This window comes from Rattus norvegicus, chromosome 7 (genome assembly GCF_036323735.1).
Source record: "Rattus norvegicus strain BN/NHsdMcwi chromosome 7, GRCr8, whole genome shotgun sequence".
NCBI lineage: Eukaryota > Metazoa > Chordata > Mammalia > Rodentia > Muridae > Rattus > Rattus norvegicus.
In genome coordinates, this window is record NC_086025.1 from 135,951,585 (window position 1) to 135,967,823 (window position 16,239).

Here is a 16,239-nt window from a genome sequence, read left to right on the forward strand (position 1 = left end):
AAACCTGAGTCTTCGACCGGATATTTCTCCGTGTTTTCCCCTCACTCTTGTCCCACCTCAGAAGGCAACTCACCCCTGGCCTCTGAGCTACTCCATAACGGCCCCACGGCCAGCCTGCAGGTTGTGGGGTAATCTCTTTTGCTGTATCTTTCAGGCTAGCCAGTTTCTACTGGACTGACAGTCTCCTGTCATAAAGACCAGGAGATTCTTAGAAGCTCCCAGTACCTAGAAGTCACAGCCGAAAAGTAGTTCAAGCTACCCCTAGATTTTCAAGAGCAGGCAAATAGGTCTGCACTGCATTCTCTCTTCTCTTTGCCATTAGTTCTTCCTCTATCGATGGAGGCTAAGATGTTAGGGGTACAGAAGAGATAGAATCATCAATTCCCCCTAAACCTTTCTTGAGCGAAAGAACCTCAAGCATCTTTTCATATCCCAAGAAGAAAATGCCATGGAGACAACGCAGCAGCCCTGGCAGGGCTGAGAGATAGCTGCAGGGAAACCTGTTCTCACCCCCACTTCGCCTCTACTGTAAATAAACCCTGAGCCAAAGGGCTCATCCGTCTCCTTAAACAGCCAGTAAACTTTATATGACACAATATCTAATAGTAATTTATTGGGGAGATATTGTAAATTCCAACGGTTTTAGTTAATAAAGGAGCTAATTAAAGAGGGACGGGCTGTACTCGGCCAGCTGTTGGTGATAAGATAATACATCTGGGGAGGGGTGCAGGGTGCGGAGGTGTGTATGTGCGGATATTTTTGGCGTCGCGCTTTTTTTTTTTTTTTTGGTTTCGCCCCGTGTCGAGCGAGCGATCGCTTCCCCGTCTGCGTTAAGGTTTTATATGATTTTTAAAAAACCAGAATCCAACGAATAAATCTGTTCCTGCCTTTCGTTCCTCCATCCCCACCCAGGATTGGGGAAGGGGGAAGTTAGAGTTGGTGCGGGGAATGTGGGTGGGGGGTTCGGTTGTCCCCACCCCTCCCCCTGGCGGTAGCGCCCACGTGAGTAGGGCGGCCAATGGGTGACTGGTGCAGGTTTAACTATGTTTAATGTCAGATAGCAATAAAGTAGAAGCTGCCGGTCGGGCCCCGCGGAAATGGGCGAGCATAATCTCCTGAATCCTGGGTTTGTGGGGCCGCTGGTGAATATCCACACGGGAGACACCTTCTACTTCCCCAACTTCCGCGCGTCAGGGGCGCAACTCCCGGGGCTGCCTTCGCTGTCCTACCCACGCCGCGATAACGTGTGCTCGCTGCCCTGGCCGTCGGCCGAGCCGTGCAATGGCTACCCGCAGCCCTATCTCGGCAGTCCGGTGTCTCTCAACCCGCCTTTTGGCCGCACGTGCGAGTTGGCTCGCGTGGAGGATAGCAAGGGTTACTACCGAGAGCCCTGCGCTGAGGGCGGCGGCGGGGGCCTAAAGCGGGAGGAGCGCGGGCGCGAACCCGGAGCGGGACCCGGGGCAGCGCTGCTGCAGCTGGAGCCGTCGGGGCCACCTGCGCTCGGCTTCAAGTACGACTACCCAGCGGGCGGCGGCGGTGGCGACGGCAACACGGGACCCCCCCACGACCCACCCTCGTGTCAGTCATTGGAATCTGACTCCAGTTCATCCCTACTCAACGAGGGCAATAAGGGCGCCAGTGCTGGCGACCCTGGCTCTCTGGTATCTCCGTTGAACCCAGGCGGCGGGCTCTCAGCCAGCGGTAAGGACCCCAACCCACTTGTGCGGCTTACTCTGACAGGACGACTTGCTAGTTTGGGCAGGAGAGGCCTGAACTGGAACTGCCTAGGGTGACAGAATGTGTGGTGAGCTAGGGCTTCTTTTAAAAAGAAGTGTGTGTGGGGGGGGAGCCCTATAAACATGTAAATATCCCCCATAAAAGACCTGGAGAGATTTCCTAGTGGCTGTAGGGGGCAGGGAGCTCCAGAAAACCGGGATCTTGACGGGGACTTCCCCAAGCCTAAAGGTAAAGAGGCGGAGAAGGAGATTCCATTCCCAGTTTCCAGGGTGCCTTTCATTCTGCTTAGCCAGGGGCCTCCGTTACTCACAGTTCTTAATTTAAGAAACATAACCAAAATGATTTACTTTTCACCGCCCTCCCACATCTTTTCTAACTGATGGGATCTGTAGTCCCAGAAGTTGTAAGGGCCAGGACATTTTAATAATGATGACGATGGTGGTGGTGGTGATAATTTGAAAGAATTGAGATAGGAATATTAAAAATCTGTATACTATTTTGGAAGGTAGTGTTGGGGCACAGAGTAAAAGCGTGGGGGGGGACTTGATGGAGTGATGGTTTGGTGAAATTGGTCTGGGTAAAGGCTCTCAGGATGATAAGGGAAAGGAGTGACCTGGTCTGGGTGTGGGGCTAGGGTAAAAGGGTCTGGGAAAGGGCCCAGGGCACTGAGCCAGTCACCCCCTGATCCTCTAGCCAACCCTGCGGTTCATCTCTACCCAGGCGCGCCCTGGTACCCGATCCACAGCCGCTCGCGAAAGAAGCGCAAGCCGTATTCGAAGTTGCAGCTGGCTGAGCTGGAGGGCGAGTTTCTGGTCAACGAGTTCATCACACGCCAGCGTCGGAGGGAACTCTCGGACCGCTTGAATCTTAGTGATCAGCAGGTCAAGATTTGGTTCCAGAACCGGAGAATGAAAAAGAAAAGACTTCTGCTGAGAGAGCAAGCTCTCTCCTTCTTCTAGGGAGCCAGGACATGAGTGCTAGCCCCAGACTGAGCTTGCCTTGGTGGAGCAAGAGGGGGCGCAGCCTGGGACACAGTCCCGCTTACAACGCCAGGCCTTCTGGCAGGCCCTCCCCGGACGTCTCTTGTCTGTTTTGTTCGTGGTTCCCTCCCACACACACACACACCCAAAAGGCCCTGCGGGTCCCTGAAAAAAAAAAGGGGGAATAAACCTAGCCAGAGAAGTCAGAAGCCCAGGAGAGACAAGGGCAGGCTAGGACACTGGGCAGGGGTAGTTTATTTGAGGCAGGACTGGAGTTGCTGTGCCTCCCGCTGAGGTTATGGGGAAGCAGTGGCCCAGACACTTATTCGCACCCTTCCACCACTTCCCTTTCTGGTCTTAAGTCTCTATACTTGAAGGAGCAGACAAGGTTGATGATAGTGGGACCAAGGTGCCCAAACTCATAACTGATGGCGTTGAGAGGTGGGAGCTACAACAGAGAGGATCCGCGGACAGAGTTAAAGGCGAGGGTAGAGAGCTGTGGCAGGCTTAGAGGAAGCTAGGGGACCAAGAAGGAAGTGTCGTTTGAGAGAATGATTGGTAAGGCCTGGAGCCTACCCGCATCTGAGTCCTCCAGCCTGAGCACTGCGTTGGGCTGAAGTGCCTGCATTTGGCAGACTACCCTGCAGGAAAATAGAATAAACAGCTTTGGATCCTCTCCAGGACGGATCTAGAAAAGTTTCAAGGTCTTCAGTCGGCTGCTAAGTCCCCAGCTTGTCCCAGGCAAAACAATTCACAGGTGTGCTAGCTACTTTTCCCATCACTTAACGCTTACTGTAGACTGGAAGTGGTAAACAGGGGAAACTGAGAACCGAACTCTCACAGACACAGGTTCATTAGCCAACCCCCCCCCACAGAGACCCCCACCTGGCCCTTCGGGACGCCCAAAGAGGTGGTGGAAAGGATTGCGGAGAGCGGTATTGATTGGCAGGGAGCGTTTCCGGCACCTACAGCAGCGGGCCTGCTGATCTCTCTTGCCGCTGGCGTTCACGGTCACGGCCGGACAGAGGCTGGACCGGCGTAATTTACGAGGCGGGAGGAGAATCTACCCTTAAAGGGGCTACGGGCAGCAGAGGCCCAGCTCAACCCGTTTCCCAGGCTGGTGACAATGAAGGAGGGGGCGCTGCAGTCCCCCCACCCAACTCCTTTCTCTCTATCCCCTACCCGCCCCCCAGCATCGCCCTTTGTCTCAGGATCCGCTGCCTCCGCCTCCGGGCCAGCTAGCCACCAAGTACGGGGGCCAGAGCTGAAGAGGGAGGGGCTCATCCCCAGACTCAGTTGGAGGCCAAAGACAAGGCTTTTTATTCACAAATCCTTTCAGCCTTTAGCCCCAGACCCAACGTTCTGAGGCTGGATGGCTCTGGAAAGAACAGTCAAGATAACCCACCAGCCCTCCTGCGCCCTGTTTTTACTCTTTCGATAGCTTCCCGTCTGCTGCCTCACTTCTGTGGAAACACTGGGTTGAGAAGTAAGAGATGGGCATAGCTAAGTGCAGCTAGGGCAATGTGAAACCGCCCACTGAGGTGAAGAGAGTCTTCCCACTCTCCAAGGGCAAGCCACAGAATACTGGGTTCTCCCAACAGCACATGGCTTCATGTTTGTTTACAGGGTTGTGCAGATACACAAGCAAACTGTTGGGTCCAAACCTCTCTCCCTACTTAACTTGCAAGAAGGCAGCTTCTTGGTCTCTCCATTTGGCTCAATAGAGAGGAGATACAATCACATTCCTTGATCCTCCATTGGGCACCTGACACATCTACACATGTTCACTTATGTTCAAGTTCCCACAAAGCATCTCCACTCCACAGGAGCTGTCCATGCAATCTCCTGTGACGTGGCCATGAGAATGGAGTACTACCCTTCTCCCTGTTTGTACCCCCTTGTGAAGCTCTTCCAGTGACTGGTGGGCTCTAGATTCAAGCTCCACCACTCTGATTTGATTCCTGAAACCTGGTAGGAAAGAGACTAGAATGCTCCAAAAGGAAGGAGGCAAAGTTATGCAATATTCTCTTTCCTTTGCTTTAAATTTGACTTCCGTGAGCTTCTTTGTCAGTATCTGTCTTGTTGATTGTGTCTGTCTCTGGTAGTTCCTGTGGTAGTCAGTATTCCTTACCTCCCTTCCCAGGTCTGTGTAGTGTACTCCCCTATCCCAACATCTGTCTTCAGCACGTTTTCCCTTTATATAGTCCTTGTACAGAGCTGCTTCATCATGTTAATATTAATAATTAAAACATGGATGTATGATTATGTGATGTTTTGAGAACCATTTCTAAAACTGGGTCCCCCACATACAGTTTCCTCTACCCAGAAAGAACAGAAGCCCCAGCCCTTAGCTATTTATTTTATTTTCTTTAGCTCAGGTGAATGATAAAAATAATAAATGTGTAATAATAAAGAAAGAGCAGTTGCATGCGTAACAGAAATATATAACCAACCAAGAGCTGTTGATGAGGTGCTATATCTAGTCCCAAGCAATTAATGGCAGAGAGAAAATTGGGGGGTGATAGACTGGGGAAGAAGAGAGAGCTCTGAAGAGTCACTGGGCTGTAAAAAATAATATGGAGGAGGAAAAACTGGCTTCAGAAAAGAGGTCTGCATAGCAGGAAAGAACCAGAGCTGTAACTAAGGGGCCTAGAGACTGTTATGGGGGGCTGGGATATGGCGACTGATGACTGGTGGACCTAGAGCTTCAAATCTGTGGTTCAAATCTAGTAGCTTCGCTCTAAGAAGATATTTTGTATACTGTGAAAAAAGTAGTCAGGGGACAAAAGACCCCTACAGCTGGTGAAATAGTCTTCAATTCTTGAAGCCAGCAACCCACTCAGGGCCTCTCCATGAGCCAGACTCAACGCTGGGGTGGTATGCATTGTTCCCCCAAGCAGCAGCACCTCCACCCGGTTCTTCTTTCTCTAAGGAATGCCTTCCCTCTGCCTGGATACTTGAATCTGCCTCTGGCTCACCCACCAATTTCCCTTTCTCAGTTGTCCGACTCCAGTCTTGTGGGGGGCGGTCTTCTCCAGATTTTTCCATCTTTTTTCCTGGCCTGGAATAGCAGGGTGTCTCGGTGAAGTCAACCAAGCCTTCAGCCCTGAAATCTCACCTCTTATGACCCTAACCAGAGAGAGTAGCACAGTTAAACCAAATCCCATTCTCCCTTCATTCCAAATTCCCAACTCCCCTGTACAGTCTGGATACAGGTGGGAAGGAGACCTAAAGAAAGCCCTGAGGTGCTCACATAAAATTTCCCCTACAATGAAAGAGAACCTGGAAGTAGTCAGCTTCTGGCAGGGAATTGCTGGAGTAAGGACTGGTGGCTGCTTTTGGATCTGAGTATCATATCGGAGCATGGATCTGAAGCTCAGTGAGTCCAGGCAAATGACTATCCATTTCGTCTGCACGGGATGGATCTGCAGGAGAAGAATTTCTGGCCTAAAATAGGAGGTGGGGGTGTTAAGGAGACCATGAGTAGTCTTTAATTTATTCCCTTGACATATACCCAGACATTTCCAATATGAAATAGAGGGCACTTTGTAGGATGGTGTCTATACAGGCCCCCAGATTTAATAAACTGAAAGTTAAAATGAAGGGAAAACACTGCAGCTCTCTTCTCAAACTAAGAAGCAACACCTGGGTCTCTGTCTAGGCGGTGGCGATTTCGTCATTGTTACAACTGTTAAGCTTCAAAGTCTAACTTACTCCAGTTTTAAGAGGGAAAAAAAAGCATTTTGTGCTTGTAACTAGGTCTTAAGAGAGCAAGAAAATGTAACTATTTGAATAATCTAGGTAGGAAAATAATTAGTCTGCTGCATGTGTGTAAGCGTCTATCATCCCAAATCAAGTCTGTATTGGACCCGATTGTTCACGAAGTTCTGCACGCTGATCCGCACTGCCTACGCCATTACCTAACTGACAGGAGATGAGCTTGGCAGTCCGGGATCCGTGGATGCTAATGCAGCCGGAAACCCAGCTCTTTGGATCGATGACTCAAACCCAGAGTGAAGCTGGGACCACCCGGCCCAGATCCGCGAACAAAGCAAAACCCAAGACCTAGTCTTCCGGCCAGGCCGAGAGCCCCCCCCCCCCGCCCACCCGCTCGCCCTCCGTGTGTAGGGAAAGCAGGGAAGGGGTTGCAGGGCTCAGGCCGCTGTAGAAACGCACCCTGGAGCCGCCAAACCTCAGTGCGGTGTGCGTCTGTGGACGCGGAAGGTGGTGCAGAGCGTGAGGCTTTTCACCGGCCCGCGGGCCGCAGCCGCGAACACATTCCGCCTCGGTTAAGAGCGGACATTCGCCTTTTCATCGCAGCGGACATCCAAACAGTTACCGATTTTCAGCGCAAAGGTCAATGGCCCGCGCCTCTCCCGCCTCTGAGAGCCGCTGAGCACAGCTGGCCGGCTCTGATGGTTGCTTCTCCCGAGGAAGCCCGAGACAAAGGCGCGTCGCCGCTGATGGATGACGCGGGCGCCTAGACCGCTCCCTACTCAAGCCTCCTCAGTGCCGGGCCTTGAGGCAGGGGGCCGGAGGCGGGGAAGGGGGAGATGGTTCTAAGATCTCTGACTAATCTTGTCCACGGTTCACTTGAGGGAAGAAACCTAGCGCGCCCAAAGAAAGTACTGACTGATCCCAGTAGCTCTGTTTCCAACAGTGCCAGCAGCTCTGGTCGTTTCCCAGGGCTGCCAGGCCCCCGGGAAGGACGGGATGACCCCTGCTGGCCAGAGCTGTGGAGACCGTCTTTGGGGCTTGGTGCCGCCCAGTCTCCAGTCTCTTGAGTTTACAGGGGACCTTGAAGAACAACAGTCTGTGTCTGAGGTCCTAACTAGGCTGCTAAAACTAAGGTTCTTAAGATTCCTTAGTCAAGCTTGTCAGTGGTGATTCTCCTAAGGCTTCTACGGAAGCTTAGGACAGGAGTCAATAAATTGGGCCTTAAGTAGACCCAACCGTTAGCCTTTGAGAACTAGCCCCTTGCCAGTGTGTGGCCTCCCCGTTTTTCAAGTCAAAGCCTTTTTACTGAGATTTTCTGTTATCCAGTGAAGAGTGGAGAACTTCCTTCAAGGACCTGTCTGTGTGGATGAAACCTCGTCTGGAAAACCATCTGTGGGAGCGATACAGTCCACTCAGAGCATGGAAAGATGTGCCATCTCTGTTGTGGTCGGGACTGATATATGAAAAGAGACTAAAATGTACAAATAAGATGTTTCCTTATACTATATACACAGAGGCACTTTCATCTACATGACAGCGTGAGATACTGAAAATAGAAGAACCTTTTATTCACAGGCGAAAATTTATTGGCATATGTAAACAAGTCCTTCATATATCCTACATAAAGTGTGCACTTTTCTGAGCTCATTTAGGCACACGTTTCTACGTTCTGTAACACATACAGAACTATTGCATGAAGTGCATCCCAATATTAATGTAGCAGTAAAAACTCAGTGAAAATTGTATCACATTCTAACACACATACACAGTATATGAAAAAAATCTGTAAATCGTATTGGCACATTCTTTGGACTCACATATTATTTGTGATATACATTTCTCTGAAGATTTTTAAAAATAAATATTAGAATCAGAGCTGAGGGTCTGGGAAAGCAGGAAGCCTCTCTGCCATGTGGAACGTAGAGAACACAGCCAGGTTTAAGAGAGCCACCCAAGGCCAGAAAGTAGTGATGGCATTGGTAATGACACTCTCTGCTGGCTAATTTTTTTTTCTGTTTGTGTTTCTGCCTAGTATTTCTGTCTTTGAAATAGCCATTGTGTCTCTTGTCTGAAGCTGGTATCTGTTGAGAACATATTAACTCCTATTCGCATCGGGGCTCAGTTTGAAATCGTGCTTATATAGAACTGTTAGAGCTATGTAATCACCTCGTCACACCATGCATCTCAAGACACATTCTTCTAAGAATAACGCAAGCATGTCACAGCAATGCTCTATGCAGACAGATAGGAAAGGGGTGGACAGTGATTTGGAGAGCTAAGTAAGGGTGCGTGTGCTTAGGCTCCTTTAAGGTTTGTAAGCTTCAAGAACATTTTATAATCTTGAGCCTAGGCAGCATGGAGAAGCAAGGGCTGAACCTGGGCCCATCTCCCTGTCCCCAGGAAGGACAGAGGCTTCAGGCCTTTTCGGCAGAACTTTGATTTTGAGCCTAACATTTAGCCAGTCAGAAGCCAATCTCTGTGTCTACACTAGCAGCAGAGAAAACCTATTACATAACCCAAGTTTTTGCAGAAGCATTTTCTGGCATTGTACTGTGTCGTGGCTTATGAAAAGGCAATCTTATTTGATTCTTTCACATCCTGGATTCTAATAAACGCATACCTATAGAAAATTCTTTAAGAGACAGTGCACTCACATCTGCAGACATATTGTTTATGAGTCCACAGGTTCCGTGTAGACGCGGCCATATTTTACAGTCCAAGGAATCAATTAATTAGTGCCTCCCAGTCCCCCCGCCGGCCGCTGCTTGGCTGAGCGCGTGTGCGGTGGAGATAGATGTGCGTGGTCAGATCGCTGGTCATGTTAACAAGCCTCGTCATAAAGATGGGGATGATAAGGAGAGCAAAAAAGCTCAGGCAGCCGCGCGGAGGTCTTCAAGGGGCCAGCCCCCAGCCTTCAGGACTATGCCTGCCCTGGCGCCCACTCGGGTGGGTTTGTCCGGAGTTCCTTCCTTCTGGGCCCGGCACACAGTGAGCTATGGCTGGTCCTCTTCCAGTCCTCTGGTCCTCTGGTCTATGTGTTGCCTTTTCTTCATTGAGCTCCAAATCAAAATTTAAAAGACAATAAAACAAAACCTAAACGTTTCTCTGGGCGCATCTTCTGTCCTATTCTCTGTTGGGGACCTCTGCCGGCTCCTTTCCCTACATTTCTGGGTGGTTCCCTTTGGCGCTGACTTCCTTCCGTTCTCACTCTCTTTGCCTTTACAGTTGCTTTTCTACCGTGCTCCAATGAGCTTGTAAAAAATATGAATAAACAACTATGCCCGGGTTATCTTGCACCAGAATGATCATCCCAAGATAAGCCAGACCCATGAAAGGAAGAAAAAAAAAAAAAAAAAAAACACCTTGGGTCTAATTGCTGGTTTGGGTTGTAGCACTTAATTCTGTTTATTCTCACTGATGTGCATACTTAACAGAGAGATATTGATATTAAAGGGCAAGGGGGAATTAATTTTACTTTTATAGTCATCTATTAAGAGCAGAAGATGGTCTGAGTCTCCTTTAAAGGGACCAAAAAAGAGGGGGGAGGGAGAGAGAGAGAAAGGGAGGGGGAAGGGAGAAATATGACTGAAAGGGAACAAAGATCTTTGCCTGAAGAAACAATGTAACACTAGACAGAACTATAAAGTCTGGGAATGTAAGAACTCAGGACTCTCTCAGTTCCCCCCTCCTTGTGTGGAATCCTGTCCCCTCCACTTCCGGCTGAAACCCCTACCCTGACTACACAGTGGTATTCAAGGAAGAATTCATGCAATTATCCGGATAATTGGAGAGAGAGAGAGAGAGAGAGAGAGAGAGAGAGAGAGAGAGAGAGAGAAAGGAGAATTTCCTTATTATTGTCTTTACAGAGGAGAGAGGAAAGGCAGCAAGTGGCATGTGAGATATAGAGAAAAATTGTTACTCTCAAATCAAGGAGATGGGGTGAAGGTTTACAGATTTGAAACAGGGATGAGAAATGAGGAGATCCGTAGAAGTACTCTGATCTCTGATCCAGTTTCATTTTCATTTTGGATGCTAGCTTGGATTCATTTTGTCTGCATAGACCTGCCTCCTCTAATATTGTAATTATCACAAGTAAGTAGATAATAGGTAATTATAGGGTGTCAATAATATTATTTTATAACCACACAAGATATGATTAGAGTTAATGTTGGAGGCTTTGTTTGAAGCTGGAGGCAAGGTAGAGAGGCCCTAGGAATCTTTCTTTCCTATTTTTACCTGTGTGGGAATCTCCAGAAATCCCTAAGACTCTAAATTCATCTCTTGGATATTTTAAGGGAAAGCTCTAGGATTTTAGAGTGTATAAAGTCTGAAGACCAAGATAGGGAAATACTAATTTGATATTCAGCCTCTCTTGCCTCAGCAGGAGACTTAGTTCTCAGGACAGGGCCACTAGGGTTCTGGAGCTTTGATTGGTGTCCATTAGGTCCAAGACAGGGGCTTATCAAAATCAAGTTCATTGTCAACCCCAAATAGGAAGTAGGCCCAAAGTGAAGCCCTCTTTTATCCCCAATTTGTCTTTCCTGGAGTCCACGCCTTAACAACACCGAAGTCAAAACAGATGCCCAGCTGGAGTTAGGGAGGTCAATTTAAGGCAGCAATCAGGGAAAGATTTTAAATTTTGTTGTTGTTTTGGAGAGCTGAGGAATCTGAAGACTGTAGGGGGAAGAGAGGAAGAGATTACCACAGAAGCAGAAGCAGAGAGTGAGGCAGAAGAGAGTTAAGAGAAAGTATGAGACCATGAGTAAGGTAGGTACGAACAAAAGCAAGCAGCAGAAAGAACCAGGAAATAAAACATGAGGAAAGAAATATAAGAAAAAGATACAAACGGGAAGGGAAGGAAAAGACTGAAAGAGAAAGAGGCACGAGGAAGATAGAGACTAGGGTCAGTAGCTGGGCTGACTTTGCCTGGCGGGTTTGCAGCAGTCTGGGTGGGCGGGGGCATCATGACAAAGTGAAGGTCAAGTTAGCATCGTGTACCTTATAAGGAAGGCGTCGGTCCTCCATTTCAGCCTTTCTCTCAGGAAGGACTTAGCGCTGGCATTTCTGGTCTTGTAAATACAGGACTTTTTTTTTTAAGTCTCCTTTCTTTATTGGGAGTGAATTCTGCAGCCCCGGGAAGCTGTGAAGACTCCAGGAAACTTTTCTTTCCTTTTCTGCCTCTGGCTCCACTCCCTGCCAGCTGGTGCGGCCCCCATTTCTTCTGGCTTCTATATCTTTCACCATTGTCTCTAACTCTGGGCGCGATTTCTTTACTCCCCATCTCCCCTGCAGACTTGTAAAACCCTTCCATTCCATGGCAGCAAAGTGGAGAAGGACTTTAAGAACTGGAGAGAAAAATTAAGCATCATAAAGAAAACTTCATTTACAGCTTAAATGTCTGTCTGAGTATTACAGTTTTCTTCTGAAAACAAAGCGAGATATTCGGTAAGGAGGAGTGAGGTCACAGGGATGGGGAGGGCTGGTGGAGCAGTAGGCTCGGATTTATTTATTCCTCAGATCCTGAGGTGGAAAGAAAGGGACAGAAGGAGGGGAGTGAGAGAGAAGCATTTTAACCATGCAACTAACAAAGGTGGGTGCAGCTGGGAGATTGGAAGCAACATTCTAGCTGCAAGGACCTGGTACTCACCCCAGCCTGGGCCTTGGGTATGCAGAAGCTAGTATATTAGGTCTTTCTTGGTTTCAGAGCTAGGAAGCAGAGATGGGGGAAGGCCAGGCTCCGGAAGAGTAAGGCAGAGCAGAGACAGGCCGAGAGATACCGAGTAGGGGCAGTCAGGCGGCTGGTAGTGGTTACACTCAGGAGAGAGGAAGGGAGGGAGCAAAGAAGAGAGGAAGGAGGCTGAGAGGAAGGAGCCTGAGCTTAGATTCGTGATTCTTTCCTTCCTTCCAGAGTAGTGGAGATTAGGAGTGTGGTGAAGTTAAAAGGGGGTTTATTGGTGTGGGGTTAGCAATGGAGAACTCACTTCCTTCTTCCTGAATCTCACTGCTTGTTTTTGGCTCCTCTGTGCCCACGGAGCCACCTTAAGGCCTAATTATTTATTTTAAAATTGAAATTCTGTAACAAGGGGGAGGGAGGCATTCATTCGGATGCTTCAGAAGTGATGATGGGTGATTCTAGCTAATCCCAATGCTTTAAAACTCCCAGTTTGTTATTACCTTTACCAACTGGAAAACTGAACCCTAGGATGAACTCCATCCTACTTTACCTACCTGGTTGGGAATATCTATAAGATACCTGAAGTATGGTGAAGCAGCCAGGAGCGGCAGCCAGAGCCAGTTGATAGAGCATTGGGCCTCCTATCTTGATCCAGTATCCCAGGGAAAACAAAAGGACTCGATCTCATTATTTCTGGTGGTGTTAAGAGATCCTGGTTTCTCCAGAGAATATCTGACCCTGGGATCTGAAGAGATTTAATCTGAACAAAGTGCCACTGTGTCTCAAAATGCCTGGGTCCTTTGTGTAGGGGATGAGGGCAGCCAAGGTGGGGACATCTGCTGTCCCCATGGAGGGGGTGGCAGACCTTCTTTGGCATGGCCTAGAATTCTGCTCACAGCATTCAAATTGGTTGAAGTTGGACCTGTGGAGGTCCCTTCTGATGGTCTTTCAGCTTGTGAAGGGGGACCCCAGGAAATGAAATGCTTCCCCATATTGTGGGAAAGACAACCAGACTCAGACCTCACCCTGTAGTAGTGTTTTCCTCTAATAGAAACTGCCAGGCTTTTTGGAGATTTTGGGACTTGAAAAGAGTGAGGCACCAGACACCCCATGAAAGTCAAGGTTGTGACTGTGATAGGGAGGAGAACCTGAGGGGGGAAAGAGGTTGAGAAGGTATCACCCCAAATCATTTCTCCCAGAGAAACCAAACACACACAATAGGCTCTGATACTGAAAAAAACACCAGATGATCTGCTTGGAAGGGACATAAACTGGCCAAGCGGATGCAGGTTAATAAAACCCGAAAAACCCCAGACAGGAACACTTAAAATGCCCAGAACAAAGAACACCGTGACAAATTCTCACCCAACACACAAGTACACGCACCGCACCAGAATATTCCCAGGCAGAGAGAGAAAGAGACCTTTCCTACCTCAGGCCTCCACCCGTGAACACTTAGTTATACCTGTACAGCTCCAAGAACAAATTTGCTCATGCTTCTAAACTGACCCAAACAAACCCCCAGTGATCCAATGATCGCCAGCAGGCCCCGGCTGCACTGCACACACCACCACGGAGACAGTCCGTATCCCCTGAGCCTCACTAATGCAAGATCCAGATCCATACCCGGAGATAAAAGTCTAGACAATAGACGGCTGTTTATGACAACGAGGCTCTCCAAGTTTGGGGCCAGGCGATAAATCTCTGGTGAATCTTCCTGTAACTCAACTTCTGGCTGTAGTGAAGAGAGAACCACGGAGACCACGGAGACCGCCGAGGGGGGAGAGACTTAAAGCCGGAGCCGAAGGTGCTTTTCTTGTGCAGTTCTAAGCCGGCCATAAGGCTCGTCCACACAAGGCAGCCCCACTGTGAAAGATTCGCGTGGAGTTTCCTAGCACAGGCGAAATCAGGGCTCCTTTCTGCCCGCCCTGGCATTAGGGCTCAAAAGTCAATTTGCAGGCAGAAGGCAGGGCCTGAAAGCTGGGACAGAACCGCAAAACCATTGTTGCTGGGGGAAAGGGGTCTTTTCCCTGCGTGACTGGGATCTTCTGGGTTACCTTAATTTTATTCTCTCTCTCTCTCTCTCTCTCTCTCTCTCTCTCTCTCTCTCTCTCTCTCTCTCTCTCTCTCCTTTTCCATCTCTCTCCTTTTCCATTTTGGATCGAGGAGCTGTTCCCTTTTGCATTTTCGACTCAGGCATCTGATTACAAGTAAGGAGCCACTGAAGTTGATCTCATAAAAATGCCGCGAGCTCACTTTGATCAGCGGGGACTGGGTCCGAGCCTAAGTAGGGGCTAAAGCTGGGGAATGGCGGCACCGGCCAACCCGACCTCGGCTCCGCAGCGAGTTGGGAGATGCCGGTGGCCTAAGAGGGCAATCTCCCCCAGAAAAGGTATTTTCTATGGAGTTGAAACTAGCTTTGGAAATTAAGGCCCAATGGCAGCGGCTCCATCTTCAGACTGCTTTTAAGACATGTCCTTCATTTTAGAGCGGGGAGGGGGTAAAACTGGCTCATAAAATGGGGCTTTTATGGGAGAAACGGGGTCGCATTGCTAGCCTCCTGGGACAACCCCTCCGCGGAGGAAGCTGGGTGGAGCGGGCGGGGCGGAGGAGCCACCGGCTTTGCTCTTTGCACCCCCTACCTTGTCCATAGGCCCAATGTTACTCCTGCAGGTCCACCCGCTACTTTGGTGGCCTAACCTGAAGCCTTGGGCTTGCAGGGCTGACCTGGGCTGAGGAGAAAAATAGGCGTTTTGGATCTCAGGGTGAGGTGTGTGTGTCCCGGGTTCAAAAATAAGCCTCTAGCTTGAAAATCCCAAAGTAGAATTAAAAAATGTATTCTATGCTTCCACATTGCTGCTAAGGAAAAGAAAAATGCGCAAGAAGATTCAAGCTGTTCTGATTGAGGTCCCTTCTTCACCAGTCCAGCCTGAGAACATGTGTAGGACTTCCTTCTTTTTATTGACTCTACAAGAGGCTGAATTTAAGGCCTCCTTTTTCCGCCCAGCCAGTCTGTAGGGTGGTCTCTTTCCCTTATCAAGAACTGCTCTCTAGAATTCAAGGAAGGGTGAGGCCACAAGACTGCCCAGAGCTGTTTTCAGGAGGCTGCTGTAGGAACCACTCATGACAGAATTCGTCAGACAGTGCCCCCTTCCGAATCAGGCCCTGTTGTCCTTGTGTGGGAGGAAGGGCCGCTGGAGTCTGTCCTAGTTCTAGCCAGACCACCGGGGCGGCAGCAGCCCAGACTGCAGAGGCCTGCTAGCGGCCAAGCAAACAGGGAGTAAGGCCACCAAAAATCCGCAAGTCGGTATAGTGGTTATCACACGAAGTATTTAGGTGAAAGCTGGGACTCTAGGCAGATGTAGGAATGGCTGGCACAAAGCGGGTAAGGAATAATAATAATAATAGTAATAATAATAATATAATAATAAAATCAATAAATCAGTTGTCTTCAGTAGTGCCTGCAAATAATGGGACTGGGGGCCACAGATGTGTCCCTCCATCCAAATGTAAAGGGTGCTGTGAGCAGAAGCCCCAGAGTGAGAGGGTACAAACCCAGTGGAGGCTTCCAGGTGGTCTGGACCCAAAGCCAGACAGGCAAGCCAGTACCCAACCTCTAAGCATTTTTTTCTAATCAGCAGTTAAGTGACCTCAAAACCCAGGGCCCTCTCTCCTTGACCCAGTTGCTGAGGGTTTTTTAAAGGTTGTTTTAAGTTTTTTGAAAGACCAATGTCAGAAAAAAAATGCAAACTTCATGGTTTGCCTTTTTAAAGAAGAATATTCCTTCCTACAAGTCTCTTGGAGGATCCTAAAGTTTCCTAGACATCATCTCCTTGACACTCTTTTTTTTTTTTTTTTTTTTTTTGCTTCCTTCTTTTGGTTTCAAGAAAATCAGACTGCGCTTTGTAGCCGCCTGCCTCACTTTTATGGTAGCCCAGGAATAAACTTTGGTGGTCAAATTCAAGTGCTCAGGCCCACAGCTGTCTTCTCACAGGAAGCAGACACCCCCCACCCCCACCTCTCTCCCAGACTGTGCAAAACAGGACTTAGGGGATTGAGCCCCATACTGCCCAGAAGAGCAAGAGGAAGAAAGGAAGAAAAACCTAATGGGAACATGGGGAAAGCAGGAAC

The 16,239-nt window shown here is 49.0% G+C and overlaps 1 protein-coding gene across 1 annotated transcript; it reads left to right on the forward strand.

Moving 5' to 3' along the window:
- The first annotated feature begins 1,097 nt into the window (after positions 1-1,097).
- On the forward strand, positions 1,098-2,696 carry Hoxc12 (homeo box C12). Its single transcript, NM_001106796.1, has 2 exons — positions 1,098-1,701; positions 2,458-2,696. Exons 1-2 carry the CDS (start codon positions 1,098-1,100, stop codon positions 2,694-2,696), a joined length of 843 nt encoding a protein of 280 aa, NP_001100266.1.
- The last annotated feature ends 13,543 nt before the right edge of the window (positions 2,697-16,239 follow it).

Coding starts and splice junctions, on each gene's coding strand:
- Hoxc12 (NM_001106796.1), top strand. CDS start 1,098: ATGGGCGAGCATAATCTCCTGAATCCTGGGTTTGTGGGGCCGCTGGTG. Junction 1,702..2,457: donor CGGCGGGCTCTCAGCCAGCG/GTAAGGACCCCA, acceptor ATCTCTACCCAG/GCGCGCCCTGGTACCCGATC.